Raw genomic sequence first — 22,244 nt, forward strand, 5'->3', positions numbered from 1 at the left:
TCTCCCCCATCCCCCATGCCCTCCCTTCTCCCACATGCCTTCCCGTCTCTCCCACCCCCATGCCCTCCCTTCTCCCCCTCCCCCCTAAGCCCCCCACTCTCCCCCACCCCACCTAAGTCTTCCCCTCTCCCCCACTCCCCTAAACCCTCCCCTCTTCCTCACCCACCTCAGCCCTCCCTTTTCCCCCACGCCCCCCAAGCCCTCCACCCTTTTCTCTCCCCCCAAGCCCCCCCATCTCCCCTATCCCCCACAGCCTCTCCTCCCCCCATGCTTCCCCAACCCTCCCTCTCTTACCCACCCCCTGTACCCTCCCCCTCTTATCCACCCCCTGTACCCTCCCCCTCTTATCTACCCCCTGTACCCTCCCCCTCTTATCCACCCCCTGTACCCTCCCCCTCTCCCCCACCACCCCAAGCCCTCCCTCCTCCACCAATCCCCCCGTGCCAGGTCCCCCCAGCTCCCACTCACCCCAGATCCCAAAGGTCCCCCCCAGAAAAGAAGCAGAAGAGAGTCAGTTTCAGGGTGATGTACTCGAACATAGATGGGATCACAAGCAAGACAAGTGAACTAAGGGAAAGAGCACAAGAAGTTAACCCAGATGTAATCGGACTCACTGAAACAAAACTCTCTGGAATCATAACGAATGCCGTGTTTCCCCAGGAGTATACAGTAATAAGGAAAGAGAGGGAAGGTAGAGGAGGAGGCGGAGTGGCCCTACTCATGAGAAGGGAATGGAGTTTTAAGGAGATGGCCATCCCGGGCTGTGAGGAGTTCAGAGACTACATAGCAGGCACCATAACAATGGGAGGACCAAGAATAGTAGTAGCAGTAATATACAACCCTCCACCAAATGACAGGAGACCCAGTCAAGAGTATGAAAACAACAACAAGGCAGTTAACACTATAATTGAGAGGACAGCCTCTGCTGCCTGTAGAAATAGATCCCACCTGCTCATCATGGGCGACTTCAATCACGGAAAGATTGACTGGGAGAACAAGGAACCGCATGGAGGCGAGGATACGTGGAGAGCCAAACTATTGGAGGTGGTGACAAGCAACTTTTTAACGCAGCATGTCGGAGAACCCACAAGGATGAGAGGAAATGACGAACCAGCGAGACTCGACCTAGTCTTCACTCTGAACGACTCCGACATAAGAGAAATCGGTTTTGAGGACCCAGTAGGAATGAGCGACCACAGTGTACTGGTGTTTGAGTACTTGATTGAAGAAGGGTTATTGAACTCGAGGAGGGATACCGAAACCAAAAGGTTAGCATACCGAAAGGGAAACTATGAGGGGATAAGAAAATTCCTAACAGATATAGCATGGGAAACAGAGCTCAGGGGAAAGACGGCCCAAGATATGATGGATTACATCACGCAGAAGTGCAAGGACGCAGCAAACAAGTTTGTCCCAGTCCAAAAGGAAAACAGAGAAATGAAGATGAGAAACCCATGGTTTAATCAAAGATGTAGGCTAGCTAAGCAGCAAAGTAAAAGGGCATGGAGAAACTATAGGAATAACAGGACACTGGAGAGCAGAGAAAGATACCAGAATGCCAGGAATGAATATGTCAGGATGAGAAGAGAGGCAGAAAGACAATACGAAAATGACATCGCAAGCAAGGCAAAGACTCAGCCTAAATTGTTGCATAGCCACATTAGGAGAAAAACAACAGTAAAGGAACAGGTTATGAGATTAAGGATAGGGGCGGAAGGATTCACTACAAATGACAAGGAAGTGTGTGAGGAATTGAATAAGAAATTCCAGGAGGTCTTCACCTTAGAACAAGGAGAAATTCCAGAGGTAAGTGAGGGAATAGCTAACCAGGAACCACTGGAAGAGTTTGAGATTACCAGTGGGGAAGTAAGGAAGTGTTTACTAGAGTTGGACGTGACGAAGGCTATAGGCCCAGATGGAATCTCCCCTTGGGTTCTAAAGGAAGGAGCAAGAGAACTGAGCCTACCACTCTCCATAGTGTATAACAAATCACTGGCAACAGGGGAACTGCCAGATACTTGGAAAGCAGCTAACGTAGTCCCGATATACAAGAAAGGGGATAGACAGGAGGCACTGAACTACAGGCCAGTGTCCCTAACCTGCATACCATGCAAGCTGATGGAGAAGATTGTGCGAAAAAAACTAGTGGAGCATCTGGAGCGAAGGAACTTTGTAACACAGCATCAACATGGGTTCAGGGATGGCAGGTCCTGCCTCACAGGGTTACTTGAATTCTACGACCAGGCAACAAAAATAAGGCAAGAAAGAGAAGGGTGGGCAGACTGCATATTTTTGGATTGTCAGAAAGCCTTTGATACAGTGCCACACAAGAGGCTAGTACGAAAGTTGGAGATGCAGGCTGGAGTGAGAGGGAAGGTACTCCGGTGGATAGAGGAATACCTAAGCAACAGGAGACAACGAGTCTGTGTGAGGGGTGAGGTCTCAGATTGGCGAGACGTCACAAGTGGAGTCCCGCAGGGGTCAGTCCTTGGACCTATACTGTTTCTGGTATATGTAAATGATCTCCCAGAGGGTATAGATTCGTTCCTCTCAATGTTTGCCGACGATGCAAAAATTATGAGGAGGATTGAAACAGAGGATGATAGTAGGAGGCTACAAGATGACCTGGATAGACTGAGTGAATGGTCCAACAAATGGCTGTTGAAGTTCAACCCGAGTAAATGCAAAGTAATGAAACTAGGCAGTGGAAACAGGAGGCCAGGCACAGGATACAGAATAGGAGATGAAGTACTTAATGAAACAGACAGAGAGAAAGATCTAGGAGTTGATATCACACCAAACCTGTCTCCTGAAGCCCACATAAAGAGAATAACGTCTGCGGCATATGCGAGGCTGGCTAACATCAGAACGGCGTTCAGGAACCTGTGTAAGGAATCATTCAGAATCTTGTACACCACATATGTAAGACCAATCCTGGAGTATGCGGCCCCAGCATGGAGCCCGTACCTTGTCAAGCACAAGACGAAGCTGGAAAAAGTCCAAAGGTATGCTACTAGACTAGTCCCAGAACTAAGAGGCATGAGTTATGAGGAAAGGCTGCGGGAAATGCACCTCACGACACTGGAAGACAGAAGAGTAAGGGGGGACATGATCACAACCTACAAAATCCTCAGGGGAATCGACCGGGTAAACAAGGACGAACTTTTCAACACTGGTGGGACGCGAACAAGGGGACACAGGTGGAAGCTGAGTACCCAAATGAGCCACAGAGACGTTAGAAAGAACTTTTTCAGTGTCAGAGTAGTTAGCAAATGGAATGCATTAGGAAGTGATGTGGTGGAGGCTGACTCCATTCACAGTTTCAAATGTAGATATGATAGAGCCCAGTAGGCTCAGGAATCTGTACACCAGTTGATTGACGGTTGAGAGGCGGGACCAAAGAGCCAGAGCTCAACCCCCGCAAGCACAATTAGGTGAGTACAATTAGGTGAGTACACACACACACACACACACACACACACACACACACACACACACACACACACACACACACACACACACACACACACACACACACACACACACACACACACACACACACACACACGCACGCACACACACACGCACGCACGAACGCACGCACGCACGCACGCACGAACGCACGCAGCGCACGGGAAGTAAGGAAGTGTTTACTAGAATTGGATGTGACAAAGGCTATAGGTCCAGATGGAATCTCCCCTTGGATACTAAAGGAAGGAGCAGAAGAACTGTGCCTCCCGCTCTCCATGGTGTATAACAAATCACTGGCAACAGGGGAACTGCCAGAAATTTGGAAAGCAGCTAACGTAGTCCCGAAATACAAGAAAGGGGATAGACAGGAGGCACTGAATTACAGACCAGTGACCCTAACCTGCATACCATGCAAGTTGATGGAGAAGATTGTGCGAAGAAAGCTAGTGGAACATCTGGAGCGAAAGAACTTTGTAACACAGCATCAACATGGATTCAGGGATGGCAGGTCCTGCCTCACAGGGTTACTTGAATTGTACGACCAGGCAACAAAAATAAGGCAAGAAAGAGAAGGGTGGGCAGACTGCATATTTTTGGATTGTCAGAAAGCCTTTGACACAGTGCCACACAAGAGGCTAGTGAAAAAACTGGAGATGCAGGCTGGAGTGAAAGGGAAGGTACTCCGTTGGATACAGGAGTACCTAAGTAACAGGAGACAACGAGTCAGTGTGAGGGGTGAGGTCTCAGATTGGCGAGACGTTACGAGTGGAGTACCGCAGGGGTCAGTCCTTGGACCTATACTGTTTCTGATATATGTAAATGATCTTCCAGAGGGTATAGAATCGTTTCTCTCAATGTTTGTCGATGATGCAAAAATTATGAGGAGGATTGAAACTGAGGACGATAGTAGGAGGCTACAAGATGACCTAGACAGACTGAGTGAATGGTCCAACAAATGGCTATTGAAGTTCAACCCGAGTAAATGCAAAGTAATGAAACTAGGTGGTGGAAATAGGAGGCCAAACACAGGATACAGAATAGGAGATGAAGTACTTAATGAAACGAACAGAGAGAAAGATCTAGGAGTTGATATCACACCAAACCTGTCTCCTGAAACCCACATAAAAAGAATAACGTCTGCGGCATATGCGAGGCTGGCTAACATCAGAACAGCGTTCAGGAACCTGTGTAAGGAATCATTCAGAATCTTGTACACCACATATGTAAGACCAATTCTGGAGTATGCGGCCCCAGCATGGAGCCCGTACCTTGTCAAGCACAAGACGAAGCTGGAAAAAGTCCAAAGGTATGCCACTAGACTAGTCCCAGAACTAAGAGGCATGAGTTACGAGGAAAGGCTGCGGGAAATGCACCTTACGACACTGGAAGACAGAAGAGTAAGGGGAGACATGATCACAACCTACAAAATCCTCAGAGGAATCGACCGGGTAAACAAGGATAAACTATTCAACACTGGTGGGATGCGAACAAGGGGACACAGGTGGAAACTGAGTACTCACATGAGCCACAGAGACGTTAGAAGGAACTTTTTTAGTGTCAGAGTAGTTAACGGATGGAATGCATTAGGCAGTGATGTGGTGGAGGCTGACTCCATACACAGTTTTAAATGTAGATATGATAGAGCCCAGTAGGCTCAGGAATCTGTACACCAGTTGATTGACAGTTGAGAGGCGGGACCAAAGAGCCAAAGCTCAACCCCCGCAAGCACAAATAGGTGAGTACAAATAGGTGAGTACACACACACACACACACACACACACACACACACACACACACACACACACACACACACACACACACACACACACACACACACACACACACACACACACACACACACACACACACACACACGTGTGTGTGTGTTTGTATCAGTTAGTGTCAGTAAGGTGTGGGCATCTTAAGACTCATTACTGGACCTGTAAGAAATTTGCCGCCTGCAAACTCTAGCAGGTTCATTCCCTGCAATTTAATTCAGTTAGTGATGTATTTATGGTATAGTACCAATGTAAGTGAGGTAATCGGATGTAATTTGTGAGCCTGCCAATTTAATTCCCTTTTCTTTGAGGAATGAGGCAGTACCTCCAAGACTATTTGCATACAAGTCTTACGGAATTTTGTCTACCACAATTAATAATTACTGCCAGCATTACCCTGCTCATTACAAGGTAACAATGGCTAATACTGGACGGATATAACCGCCCAAATGTACAAGTGGTTGTACCTCATGGTAGGTTTGAGGTCCTGTATTAGTGAGGAACCCCATAAAGTTCAATTGAACCTGGGTCACAGGTTTAAGATGACGATCTTCTGGGACCCCTGATCGAACATCCCTCTGGTGTAAATCTTGGTACTTTGTTAAATTTAGCTGTGCAGTGGGTAAAGTCGCAATTGTACTGGACTGAGTTGATAGACACTAATCTCCTGACATACCTTACAGGTACGTCAGGACTGTACAGTGGTGGAAGCTTTATCTTCCTCCAACTTAGGGTTTGTAAACTTTATTTTGGAGTCTTTGCACTGTACTGTGTGATGTTGACCCTTGTTGCAAATGCATAATGGGGTCTCACATAAGGTGGTGTTATGTGCCTTCAGGCACGTCGTGCATATCTGCAACTCCTTTAGCCGCTTGACACGAGTGGTACGGTCAGGGTATGTTGTGCAGTGGTAGATGGAATGTCCCTCTTGGCAGAATAAACATGTCTGCCAGTCTGCAGCCCCTTTAGTGTTCACCGCCTTGGGTGACACGGTGGTAACTGTAGACTTCGAGGGTGACTACATAAGTGCCCACACTGGTAAATTTCCTCTTAGGAGGAGGTGATGGTTTTTTAGTTTTCACCGATTTCTCGAGAGAAATCTTTCCTGTGGTAGATTATATTTTATTGTGGGCTTTCAACCTATTAACCGTCATTCATAATTCCTCAAACATTTCTTCGAGAAAGAGAAAATCTGTTTTATAATGTGAACAGATGTTAGCCAGAACATCTTTAGGGAGTTTCCTTTGGATGTCTAGTTTGAGAGACCACCTTGATACTGAGTGTTTTCACTAGTGACTCCACTTCTAGTCTAAAGATTTGAAGGAAGTCTGGTCTGTTAGTAGGTGGAGCTAAATCCACTAACTGATAATAGAGACTTGCTATGCTTATATCTTTATTTGAATAGTTGTCATGTAACAACTTAATTGCTATATCGAGGGACACGGGGTAACCTTCTTGGTCTCCCCTTTGAGTAGGCATTGAAGGTAGATAAATTTGGTTATTTTAGAAATGGAAGTCTTGAGGTTAATCCGAGTCTCAAATTATATGCAAAAAGCATCCCAACTTTCTTCATCCAGTCCAGCAAAAGTTAGTAAGTCACTTGCTGGTAATCGAGCTTCTGACCGAGCTGGATTGGATGGGGATACTGTGACTGTTGGTGCTGTTTTGTGTTGAACAAGCATCAGTAGGAATAGGTCTAACTTGGCTTCTGTATTATCTTCATAAAGAGCCAGGTCAGACATAATTTGCTCCAAGTCATCAACATCAGTGTCGCTGGCTAGGAGCTCAGTTTGGTAGAATTCGATCATTCATTTTGTCTGATTGAACTTACTGTCAGCCATCCTAAGTGATATCTCCAGCTGCTGATAATCTCCCGGTCTGCAGCCCCTTTTGTGTTCACCGCCTTTGTTGATTTGCCTGGTTAGATGACCCTTAAGTGCTACTAGATCACGTTTTGATTTCTCTGGGTCAACCATGGTGACTGATTGGCTGTATGGGTTGGCTCATAATATATGAGTTCAAAAAACTAGGGGTGTTTGCTCATAAGTGATAAGCAGACAATGCAAGGATACTGTGGTTATAATCAGGCACTAGTCCTACTTCCTTTCTGAGATTGGCAAATTAATAAGTAATTTAATATATTTACACACAAGTTGAGAAAAGTGATAATTAGTGTCACTGGTGTAGAGCACGTCAGGTTAGCTCGTTATAATCACCATCAGTAGGGACAGTGGCACCTCGTACCACTCAAACGTGCAAATGAGTAAGTTAATAATATTGTATGATGAAACATTATTTTATGTTAAGTTTAATTTGAAGCAGTGGACTGGGTTTTTATTTTGCAGCTCTACACAACTAATCCCTCACAAACTTGGGGGTGGGGTTATATTCAGAAATTAACTAGATTAGAAGTAAAAACTTCATTTAATTAAATATACTAATTAAATTAATTAGTTCTATTCTCAATAAAAATATGAAACAGCTTAGTTCTTCAAGGAGGATGATGTTCATGATGACAGGGACTGGACGTGTCTAAGTTCTGGCATCTCTCGTGTGGACGAACCCTACACTTCTGCTTCAGTGTCATTGATAAATTACTTGTCAACAAATTACATTGTAAAATTGTACAAATACCGTTGGGTTTAATTATTTGTGAATCAAACTTAAATTAATAATTAATTAATATGATAGGAATTTACGCTCACCAGTTAGCTGGTGTTTGCCTGCGCCATAACCAATGATATTATTATGTTAGATCGCACTCGTTTAGAACCAAATATACATCACCAGAAGAACATTTATTCCAGGAGTCGACGTGGGTGAATATGACTGGATAGCACTTGAAGAACAATATGAATATTAAAACTTTCGAGTTAACAGCCAACACATCTGCTCTATCTCCCGGTCAAAAATGGATTCTTCGCCATCCTCCGTAACTCGTTTTCTTTACATGCTAAAATTTATACATTTAGAGAAAGAGTGGATATTGATTTGCATTCTTTGCCGTATGATTAAATGAAATTCATATAAATAATATACGCATAAATCAGTCTTCAGACTGTAAGCTTTAATGTTTATGTGTAGAATTTAATTTGCTGTTACTTAATGTTTTGGTGACATGAGTGACATTTTCTTTCATAATGAGAGGAGGAATTAATTACAATTCTTCCTATTTAAGAAAAATTTAACTTTAATGTCGTTTTGATGAATTTACCCAGCAACAGAAATATCTTTTCCTGGTGCATGTTTAGTTGAATAGAAATTAAACAAATTTAGATAAACTAGGGGAAATTTCCCACACACATAGTCTATGTATACATATCTAAGTACACACATAAAAACTAGTACTCCTTACATTCATCTTGTTTTGAACAGTATATAGTGTAATAGGTTTTAGAGCAAATAATAATGTTGTAATGAATGTTCAGGATTTGTTGAGTGATTTGAAGAGTGAATTAAGCGGACACTTTAAGACAGTGATTGTGGCTCTGTTGACACCGCTACCACTGTTTTTGGCCAAGGAGCTCCACTACGCCATGACTGGCGCCGACACCAAGGAGAAGACCATTGTTGAGATCCTCTGTACCCGGGATAATGCTTCTATCAAGTGAGTATTATGTTATGGGTTGTCTGGTGTGGGTAGCAAGGAGAAGACCATTGTTGAGATCCTCTGTACCCGGGATAATGCGTCTATCAAGTATTATGTTATGGGTTGTCTTGTGTAGGCACCAAGGAGATGACCATTGTTGAGGTACCTGGGAGAATGCTTCAATCATGTGAGTATAATGTTATGGGTTGTCTTGTGTAGGCACCAAGGAGATGACCATTGTTGAGGTACCTGGGAGAATGCTTCTATCATGTAGGTACCTGGGAGAATGCTTCTATAATGTGAGTATTATGTTATGGGTTGTCTGGTGTGGGCACCAAGGAGATGACCATTGTTGAGGTACCCGGGAGAATGCTTCTATCATGTGAGTATTATGTTATGGGTTGTCTGGTGTGGGCACCAAGGACAAGATCATTGTCGAGGTACCCGGGATAATGCTTCTATCATGTGAGTATTATGTTATGGATTGTCTGGCGTGTCCTTTTAATATACTGGATTTTCCATTGAATATTCCTCCAAATATTTCTGTGATTATTGTGCTGGGTATATTTTGTGGGATTTATTTTCCTTAACATATCCTTTTTTTCAAATCTCTATGTCTTTGTGTTGGGCATATTTTCTGGGATAAATTTCCCTTTTACGTAACTTTTTTATCTTTATGGATAATTTCTGTGATATGTTTTCCTTTTCGTAACCATCTTTTTCTGTGTATCTGAACCAGTGTCACTTTTTCTGTGTATCTGAACCAGTGTCACTTTTTCTGTGTATCTGAACTAGTGTTACTTTTTCTGTGTTTCTGAACCAGTGTCACTTTTTCTGTGTATCTGAACTAGTGTTACTTTTTCTGTGTTTCTGAACCAGTGTTACTTTTTCTCTGTTTCTGAACTAGTGTCACTTTTTCTGTGTATCTGAACTAGTGTTACTTTTTCTGTGTATCTGAACCAGTGTCACTTTTTCTGTGTATCTGAACTAGTGTTACTTTTTCTGTGTTTCTGAACCAGTGTCACTTTTTCTGTGTATCTGAACTGGTGTTACTTTTTCTGTGTTTCTGAACCAGTGTTACTTTTTCTCTGTTTCTGAACTAGTGTCACTTTTTCTGTGTATCTGAACTAGTGTTACTTTTTCTGTTTCTGAACCAGTGTTACTTTTTCTCTGTTTCTGAACCAGTGTTACTTTTTCTCTGTTTCTGAACTAGTGTCACTTTTTCTGTGTATCTGAACCAGTGTCACTTTTTCTGTGTCTCTCAGTTTATATATTTTCTTTGATTATATGTTTTCCCTCTATCTGATTCAGTCTTAGTGTCTCTGTCGCTTTAATTAAATACAAATTGGACCTACTTTCTTAAATAATAAAGTGAGGATTCAAATGTACAATATTACAATTGTTATCAGAAATTTTACTTAGTATATTGAGAGTAAAGAGGATAAAAAGAGGGAGGAAAGTGGTGCAGAGAAGCCTTGGTAATCACTAATTATAGAAAGGGTATGTTGCGAAAATGGGAATGTTTGTACTATTTATATTGGATATAAAAATGGAAGGAGGAGTGAGTAGCGGGGGTTGGGTGGAGGGAGGAGTTGGTTGGTGGGGGGAGGAGTTTTGTTTGGAGGGACGGAGGGATGAGTTGGTTGAAGGGAGTAGGGTTCGTAGGAGAGGGGGGGGTTAGGAGGGAGAGAGCAATTGGTTGTAGAGAGGGAAGGTGGAGTTGGTTGGAGGGAGGGAGGGAAAGTGGAATTGGTTGAAGGAAAGGGTAAGGAACAGTTGATTAGAGGGAGGGGGGGAGGAGATGGTTGGGGGGGGAGAAGTTGGAGGGAGGGGGAGGAGTATGTTGGAAGGAAAGGGGTAGGAGAGGGATGGAGGGGGAAGAGGAGATGGTTTGACGGAAAAAGGATTGAGTTGGTTGGAGGGAGGGGGAGGAGTTGGGGGAAGGGGGCAGGAGTTGGTTGTAGGGAAGGGGAAGAAAAAGTTGATTGGAGGGAGGGGGAGAGAAGTTGGGGCAAGGGGGCGGGAGTTGGTTAGGGGGGAGAGGGAGGGAGGGACGAGGAAGGAGTTTGTTTGAGAAAGGGAGGAGTTGGTTGGGTGGAAGGGGAGGCTTTGGTTAGAGGGAGGGAGGGAAGGGGAGGCTTAGGTTAGAGGGAGGGGGAGGCTTTGTTAGAGGGAGGGACGGAGGGGGAGGCTTAGGTTAGAGGGAGGGAGGGGGAGGCTTTGGTTAGAGGGAGGGGGAGGCATAGGTTAGAGGGAGGGGGAGGCTTTGGTTAGAGGGAGGGGGAGGCTTTGGTTAGAGGGAGGGGGAGGCTTAGGTTAGAGGGAGGAGGAGGATTTGGTTAGAGGGAGGGAGGGAGGGGGAGGCTTTGGTTAGAGGGAGGGAGGGAGGGGGAGGCTTTGGTTAGAGGGAGGGAGGGAGGGGGAGGCTTTGGTTAGAGGGGGGGGAGGGGGAGGGGGAGGCTTTGGTTAGAGGGAGGGAGGAGTTTTGCCTAGAGGAAAGGAGGGATGAGTTGGATGGAAGGAGGATTTGGTTGGAGGGAGGGAAAGATGGGTTGGGTTGGAGGGAGGGAGGAGCTGGTTGGAGGGGGGGTTACAAAGGGAAGGTTGATGGGAGCAACCTGTAATTGGCTAATACAGTATTGCAATTATCCTGAAAAATGTGAATGAAACGAAAAGGCAGAAGTACATATTCAGGTATTGTTGAGGTTGATCCCGTACATAGAAAAGGGGCAGAGGTGCTTGAGCACCATCTGATATGCCTCACCAAAACCACCCACTTTCTCTCTTAGAAGACTTTCTCTTAGACTCTCTCATTAAATAGGTTAGCTAGGACGGTATGAATATTATGGAATATGGTAGGAGCTGGGGCGGGGTGCGTTTTGACAGGTGAAGAATGCAACCCGTTCTCGCACTTGCTTATAGTCAATATTGGCTTATTTAATAAGTGCATATGTGACATACTAAGTGATTGTAAATATTTTAGTTTACCTTGAAAAGCTGCATAGAAAACACCGACCTCACCTAACCTTCTTAGTATCTTAAGATAAGCATCTTATTGGTTCTTAATTACAATTATTGCTTAACCTATACCGTTGATAGGTTAAGTAATAATTGTAAATAAGAAGCAATAAGATGCTTATCTTAACATACTAAGAAGGTTAGGTGAGGTCGGTGTTTTCTATGAAGCTTTTCAAGGTAAACTAAAATATTTACAATCAATTAGTATGTCACATATGCACTTATTAAATAAGCCAATATTGACTATAAGCAAGTGCGAGAACGGGTTGCAACATGAAGGGATTGACAGTGACGAATGCAGGTGACCATGGGTAATGAGTATACTTGTATGTTTCTCTGTGGAAAGTATAACCGATGTATGTAAAGTGCCAGAACGAAAATGTATTTCACCCCCTAAACGTTCGATCATGCTTGCAAATGACCTTGCAGTAACCTTGCAATGCATATCTATGTGCTGTAAAACCACATTTGCTTCACTGAATGATGTGAAACCATCCAAATCAATTGTAAACTTTTCCCCTAAACGTTCTCAATTATTGTTCCTACCTAAACGTATAGCTAATGCCACATTGCAATAAAAATGTGTCGTTACAAAGCCATAATTACTGTGTAGCTAATGTTCTGCTGTATGAATGTGTTTGAAACTGCACAACATTTTAGAACCCGCCCTTGGAATTCTCATTTTAACTTTGTTCACCACATACGCCCTTCTTACCGTGTTATTTTATGTTGCAGCATGTGACAGGTTTGGAACATTGTAATTTCCAGTTTTATATGTTAGCCATGTTGCACCCAACATTCTTACACCATGCTCAACATTGCCAGCCAGGATGACGAGGTACCTCGTAGTCCTCATTCACACTTTACCAATTTTTACACTAATATGTCAAATATAAACTACTGTAGTATGAGCGGGGTAGGTATAATGAGGTGTGAGTGTAGAAGGTATAATGAGGGATGAGTAGAAGGTATAATGAAGTGTGAGTATAGAAGGTATAATGAGGTGTGAGTGTAGAAGGTATAATGAGGTATGAGTGTAGAAGGTATAATGAGGTATGAGTGTAGAAGGTATAATGAGGTATGAGTGTAGAAGGTATAATGAGGTATGAGTGTAGAAGGTATAATGAGGTATGTGTAGAAGGTATAATGAGGTATGTGTAGAAGGTATAATGTGGTATAAGTGTAGAAGTTATAATGAGGTATGAGTGTAGAAGGTATAATGAGGTATGAGTTTAGAAGGTATAATGGGGGATGAGTAGAAGGTATAATGAAGTATGAGTAGAGGGTATAATGAGGTATGGGTGTAGAAGGCATAATGAGGGATGAGTTTAGCAGGTACAATGAGGGGTAGAAGGTATAATGATATAATGAGATATGAGTAGAAAGTATATTGAGGTATGAGTGTCGAAGTTTAATGAGGTATTAGTGTAGAAGGTATAATTAGGTATGAGTATAAGGTATGATGGCATAATGTGGTATGAGTGTAGAAGGTATAATGAAGTATGAGTGTAGAAGGTATAATGGAATAATGAGGTATGAGTGTAGAAGGTATAATTATGTATGAGTAGAAGGTATAATGGTATAATTATGAGTAGAAGGTATAATGACATAATGAAGTATGAGTGTAGAAGGTATAATGAAGTATGAGTGTAGAATGTATAGTGAGGTATGAGTGTAGAAGGTATAATGACATAATGAGGTATGAGTGTAGAATGTATAGTGAGGTATGAGTGTAGAAGGTATAATGACATAATGAGATATGAGTGTAGAAGGTATAATTATGTATGAGTAGAAGGTATAATGACATAATGAAGTATGAGTGTAGAAGGTATAATAGTAAAATAAGGTTTAAGTAGATTTGGTGCAATAAAGTATGAGTGGTGAGGGTATAAGATGGTATGAATGAAGTTGGTATAACAAAGTATGACTCGAGTGTGTATTATAGTATAGGAGTTGATGTAAAGCTTTATGAATGGATTAAATATATTGAGGTGTGATTCCAGTATGGTAGGTATAATGAGGTATGAGTGAAACAGATTTAAATGTTAAAAGAACTCATCGTCAAAAAATGACTGGTAGTGACTATTGACGGAACGTAAAAAATGAGCTGCTGTTCTCGGAAAAAGTTCACGTTCAGTTCTAATGGAATACTACAATGGGCATGCCAAAAACTGGAACTGTGCTTTGCAACAAAACAAGATCTTTCCCAGGCCTAATATGCAACATCATTGGCAAAGTTTGATAGCCATATGTGCTATATTAGGCTTAAGAAAGTTAAGGTTTGGTTGTTGCATTCTTTCTCGTGCCCCCTACGAGATTACTAGTTCAAAACGCGTTCGTTTTTTAGTGAAACAGTACTTTTGTACATTCTACTGATTGTTGTTATCAGTGCTAATATTTGTTATTGATAGGATGGAGGTAAACAGCTATAATGATGGAAGTTTGTTAGATGAATGTTGCTTCTATTCTAAGATCCAAAAAGTTCACGTTACTGGTAATGTATTACTTTAATTATAATATAATAAATATTTTGCACATACAGTATCTCTGTATGTATAAAAGAGTATGGCTGTTTGTTTGTCCAAGGTTAGAAGGCAAATGCTTTGGGGTTAACCGCACTAAACTTTGTATAATGACCTGTCGGAGTCATGGGACAGTCATAGGTGGTTGGAGGAGGGGAAATAATTGAAGTTCTGTCATTCATTATATTTCCATAATGTGATATTTTCATGCAGAATGTTCTAATGACAGATTTGCCTTCTGGAGGCTCCCAGCACTTGGCACAACCTTTCGGTGTCGAGCCGACCATCACACGTTACTCCTTCTAAAATAGTAAAATCTAGTTGTATCCATTTTACCCAATTTGAGACTTGAAAATCCCAAGGGTCAGCAACTTTCTTCTCTTTCGCTCCAGGACTATCAAAGAAGCCTATCACGAATACTATGATAAGACCTTGGAGGAGAGCATCGAGGGAAACACCTCTGGACATTTCCGTCATTTCCTGCTTAATATATGCGATTGTAACAGAAACGAGACGCCTTGTGACTCTGAAACGGCAATGAAAATAGCCAAGGCAAATAGCAGAAGCACTTTATGAAGCAGGTTAGTTCCATCTCTGTACCTTCATCCACCACTCTCTAACCCCACTCCCCCCACCTCCCCTCTCATACCACCTTTCACACCAGGAACACGATTCATCAAGTATTTACGAAACGTGTACATCTTTCCTTAATTATTAGCGGCTTTGTTTACATTTTTTAGCAGTTTACAACATATAAAAGTTAACAAACCAAAGTTATTGCTATAAAAACCTCGTAGTGGTACGGAGGTCATAAACTGTTCATTACATGTACACAAATACGTTATGATAAAGGAAACGTGTACAGGTTTGGTAAGTGGCTGCATAAATGCCTGATCAATCCTAGGCGTGGTCTTTCATCCCGCCGACCACTTTCCCTCCTGACTCGCCCTGTCAACTTGGCTTGCACACACACACACACACACACTCTCCTCATTAGTCAAACCCACATCCCAGGTAGCTTTACTGATTATCGGTTCCAGCGCTTCTTTCCTCATAGTTTCCTTCACTCACCATCACTATAACTATTATTTAATTCACTCTCACTCCTACCAGTCTCCTCTAACACATCAATCATCCTCTCAGGAGATATTCATAAATATCTTACCCATTCTGTAGCCGACGCTAATCTTCCTCCCGAGATACAGAAATATTTTACTCATTCTGTAGCCGACGCTAATCTTCCTCTTGAGAGAGTATAGCCTGGTTCTGCCTTCTGATCTGCTGCCTCATGAGTCAGCTACCCGTGTTGGCTGACTAAGTCAGCTACCCGCACTGGCTGACTGTTTCATGAGTCACGCTGGCTGAGTGACTCATGAATCAGCTACCAACGTTGGTTGACTGACTCATGAGTCAGCTACCCACGCTGGTTGACTGACTCATGAGTCAGCAACCCACGCTGACTGACTCATGAGTCAGCTACCCACGCTGGGTGACTGACTCATGTGTCAGCTACCCACGCTGGTTGACTGACTCATGAGTCATCTACCCACGCTGGCTTAGTGACTCATGAGCCAGCTACCCACGCTGGCTGACTAACTCATGAGTCAGCTACCCACGATGACTGACTTGACTCATGAGTCAGCTACCCACAGCTGGCTGACTGACTCATGAGTCAGCTACACACGCTGGTTGACTGACTCATGAGTCAGCTACCCACACTGGCTAACTGACTCATCATGAGTCAGCTACACACGCTGCTTGACTGACTCATGAGTCAGCTACCCACACTGACTGACTCAGTGAATCAGCTACCCACGCTGGCTGACTGACGCATGAGTCAGCTACCCACGCTGGTTGACTGACTCATGAGTCATCTACCCACGCTGGCTGAGTAACTCATGAGTCTGCTACCCATGCTGGCTGACTGACTAATGAGTCAGCTACCTACGCTGGCTGACTGACTCTTGAGTCAGCTACCCATGCTGGCTGACTTGACTCGTGCAGTCAGCTACCCACGCTGGCTGACTGACTCATGAGTCAGCTACCTACACTGGCTGACTGACTCATGAGTCAGCTGCTACACTGGCTGACTGACTCATGAGTCAGCTGCCACACTGGCCGCCTGAATCATGAGACAGCTACCCACACTGGCTGACTGACTCATGAGTCAGAGGCCACACTGGCCGCCTGAATCATGAGACAGCTACCCACACTGGCTAACTAACTCATAAGTCAGCTACCCAAGCTGGCTGATTGACTCATGAGTCAACTACCCATGCTGGCTGACTGACTTATGAGTCAACTACCCACGCTGGCTGACCCATGAGTCAGTTACCCACGCTGGCTGACTGACTCATGAGTCAGCTACACACGCTGGTTGACTGACTCATGAGTCAGCTACCCACACTGGCTGACTGACTCATGGGTCAACTACCCATGCTGGCTGACTGACTTATGAGTCAACTACCCACGCTGGCTGACTGACTCATGAGTCAGCTACCCACGCAGGCTGACTGACTCATGAGTCAGCTACCCACGCTGGCTGAGTAAATCATAAGTCAGCTACCCATGCTGGCTGAGTGACTTATGAGTCAGCTACTCACGCTAGTTGGCTGACTCATGAGTCAGCTACCCATGCTGGTTGAGTGACTTATGAGTCAACTACCCACCTTGGCTAACTGACTCATGGGTCAGCTACCCACGCTGGCTGACTGACTCATGAGTCAGCTACCCACACTGGCTGACTGACTCATGAGGCAGCTACCCACACTGGCTGACTGACTCATGAGTCAGCTACCCACACTGGCCGACTGACTCATGAGACAGCTACCCACACTGGCTGACTGACTCATTAGTAGCTACCCAAGCTGGCTGATTGACTTATGATTCAGCTACCCATGCTGGCTGACTGACTTATGAGTCAACTACCCACGCTGGCTAACTGACTGACTCATGGGTCAGCTACCCACGCTGGCTGACTGACTCATGAGTCAGCTACCCTACGCTGCCTGACATATTTACTGGTAACCTGTCACGGTCCCTATGTTTACTGGTAACAACCTGTCACGGTCCCTATGTTTACTGGTAACCTGTCACGGTCCCTATGTTTACTGGTAACAACCTATCACGGTCCCTATGTTTACTGGTAACAACCTGTCACGGTCCCTATGTTTACTGGTAACAACCTGTCACGGTCCCTATGTTTACTGGTAACCTGTCACGGTCCCTATGTTTACTGGTAACAACCTATCACGGTCCCTATGTTTACTGGTAACAACCTGTCACGGTCCCTATGTTTACTGGTAACCTGTCACGGTCCCTATGTTTACTGGTAACAACCTGTCACGGTCCCTATGTTTACTGGTAACAACCTGTCACGGTCCCTATGTTTACTGGTAACCTGTCACGGTCCCTATGTTTACTGGTAACAACCTGTCACGGTCCCTATGTTTACTGGTAACAACCTGTCACGGTCCCTATGTTTACTGGTAACAACCTGTCACGGTCCCTATGTTTACTGGTAACAACCTGTCACGGTCCCTATGTTTACTCGTAACAACCTGTCACGGTCCGTATGTTTACATATAACAAGTCAGCATCAACTGTGGGATAATGTATAATGTTTACAATTCCAGGTGAAGACAAGCCGTTAACTGATGAGAAATTCATCTATATTATGACACGCTGCTCCTTCTATCTCCTGCGCTTTGGCTTTGAAGAATACAATGATACTAAGGACAGGAATTTTGGTGACTTTATAGAGGCCGAGTGCTCCGAAGGCATAAAATATAGCTTGATGACGCTCTGTAAGTACTCATTCTTTCCATTTATATCTACTGCAGCCTCTTGTCCAGTCATTATTTTTTTCTATTATAAATCCATTCTTATATCAAATTATTACTACTCATTCCCTCTACTGTTTATTATTTTCCTGTTGCTTGATGACGGTTATAATCATTATTAAATTTGTTTTCTACGCTCAAGCTATACAATACAGATTAAGTAATCTTGTGCAACAGACCTCATCATCATGAACCGAGCCGAGTTCTTCGCTAAGGAGCTGCACGAAGCGATGAGGGAAATGGGCACCAGGGACAAGGCGATCATTCGCCTGGTGGTGTCCCGCTCCGAGATAGACCTGGGCAATATCAAGCTCGAGTACCAGAAACTCTACGACAGGACTCTCGTTTCAGAACTTGTGGTTAGTGTGCAGTGTGCAGTTTGGGGATATTTTATGGTATTAGAGGGGTTAATGGGATTGGTAGGAATGTATTATAATAATGGGAATACAGGGATAGCTGCTAAATATTCGTACGTTCGAGTAATGACAGCTACCTACCACTGGTATTATGGTACAAGGACACCTAGTTGCTGCATTGATGTACAATTAAAGCTAGTTTCTGCGTGGATGTACAATTGAAGCTTTTTTTTTTTTTTTTTTTTAGTAGATATATACAAGAGTTGTTACATTCTTGTACAGCCACTAGTACGCGTAGCGTTTCGGGCAGATCCTTGGAATACGATCCCCGCCGCGAAGAATCGTTGTTACAACCAAGTACACATTTTACTGTTGGGTTAAACAGAGGCTACAGTTAAGGATTTGCGCCCAGTAAATCCTCCCCGGCCAGGATACGTGCTGCATGGATGTACAATGACAGCTGGTTGCTGCATGGATGTACAATGGCAGCTAGTTGCTGCATGGATGTACAATGGCAGCTGGTTGCTGCATGGATGTACAATGGCAGCTGGTTGCTGCATGGATGTACAGTGGCAGCTAGTTGCTGCATGGATGTACAGTGGCAGCAAGTTGCTGCATGGATGTACAATTGCAGCAAGTTGCTGCATGAATGTACAATGGCAACTGGTTGCTGCATGGATGTACAATGGCAGCTGGTTGCTGCATGGATGTACAATTGCAGCTGGTTGCTGCATGGATGTACAATGGCAGCTGGTTGCTGCATGGATGTACAGTGGCAGCTAGTTGCTGCATGGATGTACAATTGCAGCAAGTTGCTGCATGGATGTACAATGACAGCTGGTTGCTGCATGGATGTACAATGGCAGCTGGTTGCTGCATGGATGTACAATGGCAGCTGGTTGCTGCATGGATGTTCAATGGCAGCTGGTTGCTGCATGGATGTACAATGGCAGCTGGTTGCTGCATGGATGTACAATGACAGCTAGCTACTAGTGTTGTGAAACAATGACAGCTACCTACTCGTGTTGTGAAACAGTGACAGCTAATTACCAAAATAGTGGTACAATGACAGCTAGTTACTAGAATAGTGCTACAATGACAGCTAGTTTCTATATGGGTGTGCAATAACAGCAAAATTCTATATGGTTGTACAATGCCAATTAGTATCTGAGACGTTGTACAATGACAGATAGTTATTGTATGGTTGCACAATGGCAGCTATTAATTGTATGATTGTTTTTTGGCTGGACCGGTGGTACAGTGGCTCTTAGTGAGTGGTCTGGTGGTACAGTGGCTGCTAGTGAGTGGTCTGGTGGTACAGTGGCTGCTAGTGATGGTCTGGTGGTACAGTGGCTGCTAGTGATGGTCTGGTGGTACAGTGGCTGCTAGTGATGGTCTGGTGGTACAGTGGCTGCTAGTGATGGTCTGGTGGTACAGTGGCTGCTAGTGACTGGTCTGGTGGTACAGTGGCTGCTAGTGATGGTCTGGTGGTACAGTGGCTGCTAGTGATGGTCTGGTGGTACAGTGGCTGCTAGTGATGGTCTGGTGGTACAGTGACTGCTAGTGATGGTCTGGTGGTACAGTGACTGCTAGTGATGGTCTGGTGGTACAGTGGCTGCTAGTGATGGTCTGGTGGTACAGTGGCTGCTAGTGATGGTCTGGTGGTACAGTGACTGCTAGTGATGGTCTGGTGGTACAGTGGCTGCTAGTGATGGTCTGGTGGTACAGTGACTGCTAGTGATGGTCTGGTGGTACAGTGACTGCTAGTGATGGTCTGGTGGTACAGTGGCTGCTAGTGATGGTCTGGTGGTACAGTGGCTGCTAGTGATGGTCTGGTGGTACAGTGGCTGCTAGTGATGGTCTGGTGGTACAGTGGCTGCTAGTGATGGTCTGGTGGTACAGTGGCTGCTAGTGACTGGTCTGGTGGTACAAGGGCTGTTAGTGACTGGTCTGGTGGTACAGTGGCTGCTAGTGACTGGTCTGGTAGTTTCTGAACACCACCTAAGTAATATCCCATGTCGGGGACATGTGCGAAGTGCCCAGTAGTTACTAACTCACCACTTGGAGTGACCCCACCTGTGACTGTTAGAACTTGGCCTTGTTCCGGGATAGGACGGCGGTGCTGGTGACTCACATCAATCCGCGCCACCAACTCCTTCACTAAGGCCCACCTACATGGGCAAAAATACTTTGTTGACATAACTGACACCAATACAACCACTGATGCGTAAGCATCTTGTTGTCTGTAGATTCATATTTGACGTTACTCGCACCTTGATTCGCGCACGCGTTGAGGTCGCTTTTAGAGATGCAACTGCTGTCAGGTATTGATGAGATCCTAGTTGAGGTCTCCCAAAATTCCAGTTTAAATGCCTGCATCGGCACTGCTATGCTTCTGTCCCATGTTGCAATAGGGAAAGGGATCTTAAAGAATGCCACGAAGATATTAAATACATCCTCGAAACCCTTGCTTGCGCGCTCTCACGATGTCATCCCCAACCATCTCCCTTTCTTCACTACCGCATGTTTCCAAGGTTTAAATTCTGACACCACCAGTTGAATTGCTCTCGCTTCTCTGTGGTGTGAGGCTAGGGATATTTTCTGGGAACACCATCCCATGTTCCCACACTTTTATTCACATTCTTCTCTTGTTTGCCATATTTGCATCCCCATCTTCCTCGTCAACCTTCTTGCTCTTCTGTATCTGTTGTGAGTCAGTCTGACTCCCTCGTCAAACCCCCATCTCTTGACCTTCGCGGACAAATATAATTCAGCCCGGTATCCTTCATTTCTTTACCGCCATCGTTCTCATTCCCTGCCTGAGACAATGGAGTGCCTAGTCCCTCACTCTCTTTTTTTGAGCAAGAAGAGGGTAAGGAAACAGGTAGTACAACTGTGTTTTTGACACTTTTCTAGTGCCTGTAGTTACTACATTAGTGCCTGAAGTTATTACACGAGTGTGTAGTTACTACGTTAGTGCCTGTAGTTATTACATTAGTGCCTGTAGTTATTACATTAGTGCGTGTAGTTATTACACGAGTGTGTAGTTACTACATTAGTGCCTGTAGGTAATACACGAGTGTGTAGTTACTACATTAGTGCCTGTGGTTACTACACGAGGGTGTAGTTACTACATTAGTGCCTGTAGTTACTACACGAGTGCCTGTAATTACCACATTAGTGCCTGTAGTTATTACACGAGTGTGTAGTTACTACATTAGGGCCTGTTGTTACTATGCGAGTGCCTGTAGTTACTACACGAGTGTCTGTAGTTACAGCACGAGTGCTTGTAGTTACTACACGAGTGCCTGTAGTTACTACACGAGTGCCTGTAGTTACTACCCGAGTGCCTGTAGTTACTACACGAGTGCCTGTAGTTACTACACGAGTGTCTGTAGTTACTACTCGAGTGACTGTAGTTACTGCACGAGTGCCTGTAGTTACTACACGAGTGCCTGTAGTTATTACACGAGTGTGTAGTTACTACATGAGTGCCTGTAGTTACTACATTAGTGCCTGTAGTTACTATGCAAGTGCCTGTAGTTACTACATGAGTGCCTGTAGTTACTACACGAGTGTCTGTCGTTACTACTCGAGTGACTGTAGTTACTGCACGAGTGCCTGTAGTTACTACACGAGTGCCTGTAGTTATCACACGAGTGTGTAGT

At 44.3% G+C, this 22,244-nt stretch overlaps 1 protein-coding gene across 1 annotated transcript in view; it reads left to right on the forward strand.

The window, feature by feature from the left end:
- Positions 1–22,244, forward strand: part of LOC138349765 (annexin B9-like) — a 39,504-nt gene that overhangs the window by 10,183 nt on the left and 7,077 nt on the right. The window contains exons 3-6 of the mRNA XM_069304720.1: positions 8,678–8,856; positions 14,771–14,959; positions 18,014–18,184; positions 18,398–18,579. Of these exons, the coding sequence (XP_069160821.1) occupies positions 8,678–8,856; positions 14,771–14,954 (363 nt within the window). The 3' untranslated portion in view covers positions 14,955–14,959; positions 18,014–18,184; positions 18,398–18,579. The remainder of the gene's footprint in view (positions 1–8,677; positions 8,857–14,770; positions 14,960–18,013; positions 18,185–18,397; positions 18,580–22,244) is intronic.

The sequence above is a fragment of the Procambarus clarkii genome, chromosome 53 (assembly GCF_040958095.1).
Source record: "Procambarus clarkii isolate CNS0578487 chromosome 53, FALCON_Pclarkii_2.0, whole genome shotgun sequence".
In the NCBI taxonomy this organism is placed as follows: Eukaryota; Metazoa; Arthropoda; class Malacostraca; order Decapoda; family Cambaridae; genus Procambarus; species Procambarus clarkii.